General features: G+C 44.1%; 2 protein-coding genes across 3 annotated transcripts in view; one reads left to right on the top strand and one right to left on the bottom strand.

Moving 5' to 3' along the window:
• Nucleotides 1–808, bottom strand: part of cebpb (CCAAT enhancer binding protein beta) — a 2,674-nt gene extending 1,866 nt beyond the window's left edge. The window contains exon 1 of one of the 2 annotated variants that reach the window (XM_017035618.2): nt 42–808. In XM_017035618.2, coding sequence (XP_016891107.1) covers nt 42–544 — 503 coding nt within the window. In that variant the 5' untranslated portion in view covers nt 545–808. The remainder of the gene's footprint in view (nt 1–41) is intronic. The other variant, XM_008319540.3, reaches the window with a different exon arrangement.
• A 3,208-nt stretch (nt 809–4,016) lies between these two features.
• LOC103385608 (transmembrane protein 189-like) lies at nt 4,017–7,581 on the top strand. Its single transcript, XM_008319542.3, has 6 exons — nt 4,017–4,429; nt 6,053–6,172; nt 6,283–6,374; nt 6,473–6,617; nt 6,723–6,935; nt 7,428–7,581. Exons 1-6 carry the CDS (start codon nt 4,294–4,296, stop codon nt 7,547–7,549), a joined length of 828 nt encoding a protein of 275 aa, XP_008317764.1. The 5' UTR covers nt 4,017–4,293; the 3' UTR covers nt 7,550–7,581.
• Nucleotides 7,582–7,607: the final 26 nt, after the last annotated feature.

Below are 7,607 nucleotides of genomic sequence, written 5' to 3'. Positions count from 1 at the left end.
GACTCGACCCCCCCCGGCCGGCCCGGGGGGGGCCGTTCTCCATCTTTGCGTCTTCCGGGACGTCGGCTCTGTCCGTGGCTGTCGCGACTCTGTAGCGACTCCCCACCAGCTCCGGGCTGAGGACGCCGTCCACGCGGGTCTCCTGCAGGTCGCTGTAGCTCAGCGGGTAGGGCTCCCTGGGATCCCGCAGGTTGTCGCACTGACTCCCCTCCAACTCGCTCAGCAGGGAGTAGCTCTTGTAGTTCTGCAAAGCCGCCACTCTCTTGATCTTGTTCTCCCCGAGATAATCTGTGAAAGTGTCCCCCTGTTGCTGCTGCTGCTGCTGCTGCTGCGTCTGCTGCTGCTGCTGCGTCTGCGCCGGCAGCTGCGGGCAGTGCACAGCGGAGTCCAGGTAAACACTGAAGTCTATCGCTCTCTCCTGCTCTTCGATACCGAGCTCCGTCATCGAGTCGCCGAACCTCCAGTAAGAACCGACCGGACCGACTGCGCTGTCTCGACCGTGGAAAGCAAAGCTGCCCTCGTCGTAGAAGCCGGCCACTTCCATGGATCTTAACACCCGCCGGATTGCAGGAGCATGGAGCGCTGAGGTGCGACGCTCACGGTGGTTCTGGTTTCTCTGGAAGTGACTCAGGTGTGGTACCGGGTGGTGGTCTTGGAGTTTAAATCCCCTCCCGAGTTAAGAGTGTCTGCTCCGGGACAGTGTGTGTGTTTATGTGTGTGTGCGTGAGAGAGAGAGAGAGAGTGAAAGAGAGAGAGAGAGAGAGCGCGAGCGGAGCTGGTTCCTGGTTGGGAGGATTTGACAGGTCCTGGCGTCTCTCTGGAGGTTTTATGACATGTGAGGGGCGGGGCTCAGGTGTGACGCGGAGCCAACGACCTGCTTCAACTGGTTGTACTGAGGGTTCGATTTTTTCCATATCAAGTATTTAAAAACAATAAATAAATAAATAAAAAATACAGTTGACAGATTATGAGAATATAATTAATCTAAGTACGTCATCGGACCGATATTTTCCTTTCAAGAACACGCAAGACTAGTGTCAAACATAAGAACCGCGGGTCAGAACCGGTCCGTGAGATGTTTAAATCCAGGTCTCAGGTGGTATGACAATTTGAATTTTCTAAATCTTTAAATTATTTTATTTTCCAAACCTATATTTGAGTAAAACTTTCGTGCCTCATCACGTGGTAGGTCATATTTTTGATATTTGTTTTTTTTTTTTTAGGCTGGTTTTCAAGAAATATTTGGTCAAAACAACTAATTTAATGTTTTATTTGTACTTTTTGCTCTAAAACACAGTTCATCAAATACATACAAAAATATATCCGATGAAGCTGTTCTTGATATTTGATGTCGCCGACCTCTAGAGGTTTTTCGCTAAAATACCACAAGAGAGAGTTGTTCCAATTTTGGTATATTAGAATGTTTTTTTTAATATTTGTGCAATAAATAAGTATTTAAACATATGAAACTGTATATTTTTAATCACCCGTATAATAAATGTCAAATAACAAGATACTTTTTACACAGCATTTGGCCTAATTTCATATAAAACACAATAAACAGTATAAAGGAGTTCAGTCTTGACATCGATTGACTGTAGGGGGCAGTCTGGTTCCCTCTTCTGATAATACGTAAGAGGAACGCATTTTTAGTTTATGAAAAATTCAGTCTCATTTACAGTACGGAAAGTTAATGACAATAAAAAGTAAGGAGTGGAGTGATTGACAGTTGGACCGTCCAATAGGAGTGCAGTAAGTTAAAAGGATTTCACCGTCAACGTTTACCGTGAACCAGCGTTTGGTGATTATTACCTCCACAGGTGTCTGAACTGTGATTGGTCGATGTGACAGCAGTGAGACTGAGTATAGAAGATGTGGGGCCAAAAAAAAAGTGCTGCACATACAGTAGTTGAACTGTAGAGGTTTTTGAACTAATGGGAAAATGATGAAACTGTGGAGTAAGGCCAATTAAACCAACGACCCCTGGAGAAACAGGTCTATAAAGACAGTCTATAAAGACAGTCTATAAACACAGTCTATAAACACAGAGCGTATATTCAATAATTAATTCATGTCAATCATGAGGTTTTCTGTCTTTTCTAACAAGAATAAAAAATGACTTTATCTTTTCGCTCCGTGTCTGATTCTAAACTACGTCAGGCAGTTTTTTCTCTGGTTTCTTTCTAGCAGCCAAATACAGATTTTGGAGTTTTTACACGTTTCGGCGTCTCCAGCCATCCTCCAACCTGGCGCCGCCATCTTGCTCTACTGTCAACTTCCCCGTCGCCTGTGTCATTAGCCTTGAGGGACAATGAGTCACTTCCTGTGCAGGACAGGAATGACGCCAGGCAGCACAAGACTACGATATATAAATGGTCAGTCCGGTGGTGTAGAGGTCGAGACTCCTCTGACAATGGCTTCAACGTAACCGTCGTCCGATAAACTTCAAACCCTGACGCTGCATCTTTTCAGGGCGTAAGATCCCATTAAAGTGAATGGTTAATATTTACGTTTCTCCGTGTCACACTTTCTAACCTTTGACCTACATAACCACTGGTCACACCTTCATGTCTCCAGCTTATCAACCCCTCATGACAGTCACTTCCAAACAGGAGCTTAAATATATATATATATATTTTTTAACTCTATCACGAGTACTTCTGTCAGTGCGTGACTTCAGCTGCAGCCTCCAGTAAAAACAAAACTGACAAAGTGAAAGAAAGAAAGTCACTGAACACTCGTTCACAGCGACGTTTGTTGACAACACGTCCGTCCACGCCCTCTACAGTCACAAATCATCAACTCAACCATAATGGAAAAATACCTCAGTAACAGGCTGTTTATTATTTACTGAGTCTCATACGTAAGAACGTCGACGGCAGTGATGCGTATGGAAGAACCCCTGGACAGACGTCTGTACTGCAGCTAACCCGCAGACTCACAGACCAGTTTGGACCAGTCTGCCCTCCTTGTGTTGTGGTTGATTTGTACAAGATGATGCATGCACTCCAATACTGTGTAAGGGTCAGGGTGGGTGTTGAGTCACAGCTCTGATCCTGGTCTTAAAGTCAAATCATCCAGGTTTTAATGATCACAACAACAATTTAAATAAAAAAATAAAAAAAATAGATAAATAAATACATATGTAAATAATACACTACATAGATACATTTTTTTTGTTCATAAACGGGGTTTTTTTTTAATGCACGCAGGGTCAAAATCAACTCGTTTACGAGGCTCAACTTAATACACTCGTTGCAGTAGTGACGATTTAATTCGATAAATACTGTAAATATTATATTTGGGTTGTGTTTATCTCTGAAAAAGTCGTTTCAGTCTGGATCACGTGACTAGCTACTTTCCTAGAAAATATAAATATATATATATTTGGCAGGGCATTGCAGTGGTCAGGGCAATTATTTCAATTTATATTTTGTCTAATTAAATTTTGTGGCTTCCGTGGGAGTTCTAACACTTCTTTCTGTCTGTGTTTGGTTTTTTTTGTTGCGGTTTTTTGTTGCGGTTGCTGCTCATTCGTCCCAACAAAGATGAACTATGGTCGAATCTGCATTAACATAACTGTGGAAATTAAAACAAACCGTGTTTTGTTATGTCATAAAGGCCTCAGTGTGTAATAAATTTTCTCACACAGATCGTTCAATTACACTCCGTATGAGTTTAGAGACTTCAGAGCCCCCTGGCGGTCATTTCTGGCACGGTTTCAGAATCACCCGTTCATTATTTAAAAAAAAAGTTACGGTAAATTAAGAAAGAAAAAAAAATAACTAGACTTCTTGAGTGACTCGTTTCAATATTATAAAAATAAAAGTTTTTTATATTATGGCTACATAATACGTACTGGCGCCAGGAACAAGAGCAGAACAAATTTCTTACACTTCAACGAATATTTTCCCATAAATTCACAAATATGTTTTTTTTAAATTGAGGCTTTAAAAATTAAAATATAGTTAAAAAAACCCATCAACAACTTAAATTCCTGTGACTCGGCTATTATTTAATCCCACTGCACGCCGATGGTGCCATCTAGTGGTAGAAGATTATTAAAACGACAGAACAACGGGTGGGGCCGTGTGATACGTTCTTCGAGGCTCGAAGTTCCAATTGGTCAAACGGCGTTGTCTGGTACAGCACCCTCGGCAGTGATTGGCTCCCGCTATTACTGCTCTGCTCTTGATTGGCTCACGTTGTCACGTCGAACGTGAACGGAGGAAGTGGATGACTCCGTCGGTTCCTGGCTGAGAGACTGAAGGGGCTGGGCCCACAGGGAGAGAAATGGCTAGTTCGGTAAACCAGAACGGCTGTGAGGAAGAAACACAGAACCTGGAGCCGCAGGAACCGGGTCGCGCAGCGGCCAGGTGGGGACCACAACACGCCGGCGCCCGCGAACTGGCCGATCTGTACTCTCCAGGTGAGTGAATCCTCCTCGGCAGCTCCGGCTGACAGCGCTTCCTTCTGCCGAGTTCAGTGGCGTGACATAACGTAGTCACCGAGGAACCAGACTGGACAACAGAACTAGTGGATTCGGTCAAAGTTAGTGAATTCGGTGACTTCGCAGATTCGGCGGCAGCTGTTTCCGTCACCCGTCACTGTTTGTTCCACCAACACAACAACAGCAACAACAACAATCGTCATATTGTTTAGTTGTTCTCGGTCTTGGACATTCCGCGTGTTGTATCGACGCCTCTCACCCGAAATGACGAGGTCTGTTTTTACACCAAGCCGCAGTGACCTTTAGCCCCCCCCCGTTCCTCCTCTAGTGGTTAATGATGCTTAACGAGTCCTCGTTCTCCAACCAGAAACTATTAGTATTCAATAGTTTAGAGCTGCTGCCTGAGTCGTATCTAAATATCGCCATTTTTTTTTACCACTGAAGTTTGTTTACTCCTTGAATACTTTGTCGGTGTGGTTATGGAAATGAAGGAGTCGTCAGCAAAGTGACTAAAGTCTCACTGCGATCTTAGCCTAGAATCGATGTGGTTGTTACAGGTTACAGGTTACATTGGGAATAAACAGTTTGTTACATAATTCGTAAAATAAAAATGATACAAATCTGATTGGTTGTTATCTGAACTCTAATCTTAGACAACGTCCACTCCCACCTTTCCTCAATAGTATATTTTCCTCTAAATGGGATCATAATTTCCCAAACTGACGTCACATATTTATTAAAAGTTGACCCTCAAAAAGAAGTATACAGGCACTGACACCGTCACACCTGCAGCGGGCGCTATAACAAAATAATAACGTTGGAATTAACCCAGACTGAACGGTGTGTACCTAAAGATACCTCCATTCTTGTATACAATTAGCGGTGACTCCAGACTAAACCAGGTTAATTATAACTATAATGTTATTATAGTATAATTATCACATTATTCTCAATGAGACAACTATAATGTCATTATAATGTGTTAATGACATTAGATTATTCTATAATTATCACATTATTCTCAATGAGAAACAGACTGGTTTGTTCGGTACCAGCAGCTCCACGATGTCATATAACCAGCACGGTCCAGGTCCAACGTGTCCTCACTGGGTGTCACTGTTGTAACGAAGTGCCTGATAATTAATCGCACTGACCGGGGGATTGACCTTTAAACTACTTTTCACGACTAACGATCTCATCAACAACCTGCTGTTTCCACCACTGACCCTTCAAAGAAATCAATGGGAGAAAAACGAAGGAAACTGTCCATCCAATCACAGCTGACGTCAGGGAGCAGCAGACACTCCCTACAGTATGTACAGTAAATAAAAACTGGACAGAGCTCCTCACAGTCACAGCTGATGAAAAATGACGACGACGACGGGCTTTGAACCTTGGTTTTCAAACTCTGTGATCAGTTTCCCAGAAGGTTCTTGGTTCTTATTGGCCTGGATTAATCATAATTAATCTCCATTAATGATGATTAATCTAGAGCACGGTTCTGAGAGAACCGACAACAGTTCCAAGAACAAAATAAGGGCGTACAGAAAAGTGTTGGGAACCACTACTTTGTTCTCACATGTGCTGCTTCTTTTCTTCAAGGCAAACGATGTCAAGAATGGATCAGTGTCGTCCTCTGCTTCTCCCTCATGGCCTTCAATTTCATTCACCTTCTCGCCAACTTCCATTTTGGACATTTGTGGCACATTCCGTTGGGGATTGGTGAGTTTTCTATACTGTATCTGTGATAAATATTTAAGGTACTACAGATACTGTATATTTCAGTGGTAATGGTAACTCCTCCCCCTCCTCCTCCTTCATCTCACTCTCAGTGGCAGGAATACTCACGGCCGACTTTGCGTCAGGACTCGTCCACTGGGGGGCAGACACATGGGGTTCCGTCGATATGCCAGTTTTTGGAAAGGTAACGTAAACACGAGGTACTTTTTCAGAAACTGACCGTTCACTGACAGATGGACCCCTGACCTCTCGTTCCTGCCGTGACCTGCTCTGACCCCGCAGGCCTTCATACGACCCTTCAGAGAGCATCACATCGACCCCACGGCCATCACCCGACACGACTTCATTGAGACCAACGGAGACAACTGCATGCTGACCATAGTTCCTCTCGTGATCATGGCCTTCAACTTCCTCACCCTCAGCCCTGGTACGTGTTTGGACTAAAAAAAAAATCAACTTTTGTAAACTGTTCAAATAAGTTTCAATTTACATGACCTTTGACCCTTCTTTCTTTTTTTTTTCCTCATGGCAGCTGAGATTTACCATATCTACCCCTGGTACTGCTACTTGTTTGCTCTTGCCATCTTTGTGACCCTCACCAACCAGATCCACAAGTGGTCGCACACGTACTTCGGCCTCCCCCGTTGGGTTGTGCTCCTGCAGGACTTGCACATCATCCTGCCTCGCAAACACCACCGCGTACATCACGTCTCCCCACACGAGACGTACTTCTGCATCACCACAGGTTGGCCTACTGCAGTACCTCCTCCTGCCACTATGTCATCCTCATACAGGGTTGTCCTATATTGTTGTTTTTCAAACTGAACATGTAAACAAATTACTTTGTTTTTTTACACACACGGCTGTTGACTGTTACGCCAGTGACCCCTTGTGGCGTAGGTGCACACCTGAGTGCAGAACTTCAGATATCACTGTCACTGAAAGACTTGACTTGGGGCAAGAAATTAAACGCCCATAAACCATCAGATGTGACGACGCTGATTTGATACATTTTTTTGTTTTTTTGCGGATATTTAAGGTCAGCAACAGGTTAGCAATTGGCTGCGCTGCTGCACTGACTTAGCGCTTCTTCTAGTGCTCTAAACCTTCACCATATTTAACACAACCAGCTGAACAGAAAGTGAGCGGAGCTTTTTACACCAGTATAACTTTTCATTTGAAAAGACACTGACGTTTGTGTGTTTCATTTTAACTAGCGCTCGTTCTCCTCCTCCAGGTTGGCTGAACTACCCGCTGGAGAAGCTGGGATTCTGGAGGAACATTGAGGATGTAATCCAGAGTGTGACGGGAGAGAAGCCCAGAGCGGACGACCTGAAATGGGCTCAAAAAGTCAAGTAACGCTGCAGACTAACTGGACCCTACCTCACAGGCCGCTGACCGCCGCTGCCCACGGCCG

Source organism: Cynoglossus semilaevis, chromosome 10, assembly GCF_000523025.1.
Source record: "Cynoglossus semilaevis isolate Cse_v1.0 chromosome 10, Cse_v1.0, whole genome shotgun sequence".
Classification (NCBI taxonomy): Eukaryota; Metazoa; Chordata; class Actinopteri; order Pleuronectiformes; family Cynoglossidae; genus Cynoglossus; species Cynoglossus semilaevis.
Note: the sequence above shows the minus strand (reverse complement) of the source record. Positions and strands in the feature narration are given on the sequence as shown.

Excerpts from the sequence above, each read along its gene's own strand:
- LOC103385608 (XM_008319542.3), top strand. The coding sequence starts at position 4,294 with ATGGCTAGTTCGGTAAACCAGAACGGCTGTGAGGAAGAAACACAGAAC. Across the intron at positions 4,430-6,052 it reads GGCCGATCTGTACTCTCCAG|GCAAACGATGTCAAGAATGG; the intron begins GTGAGTGAATCC and ends CTTTTCTTCAAG. Across the intron at positions 6,936-7,427 it reads GTACTTCTGCATCACCACAG|GTTGGCTGAACTACCCGCTG; the intron begins GTTGGCCTACTG and ends CTCCTCCTCCAG.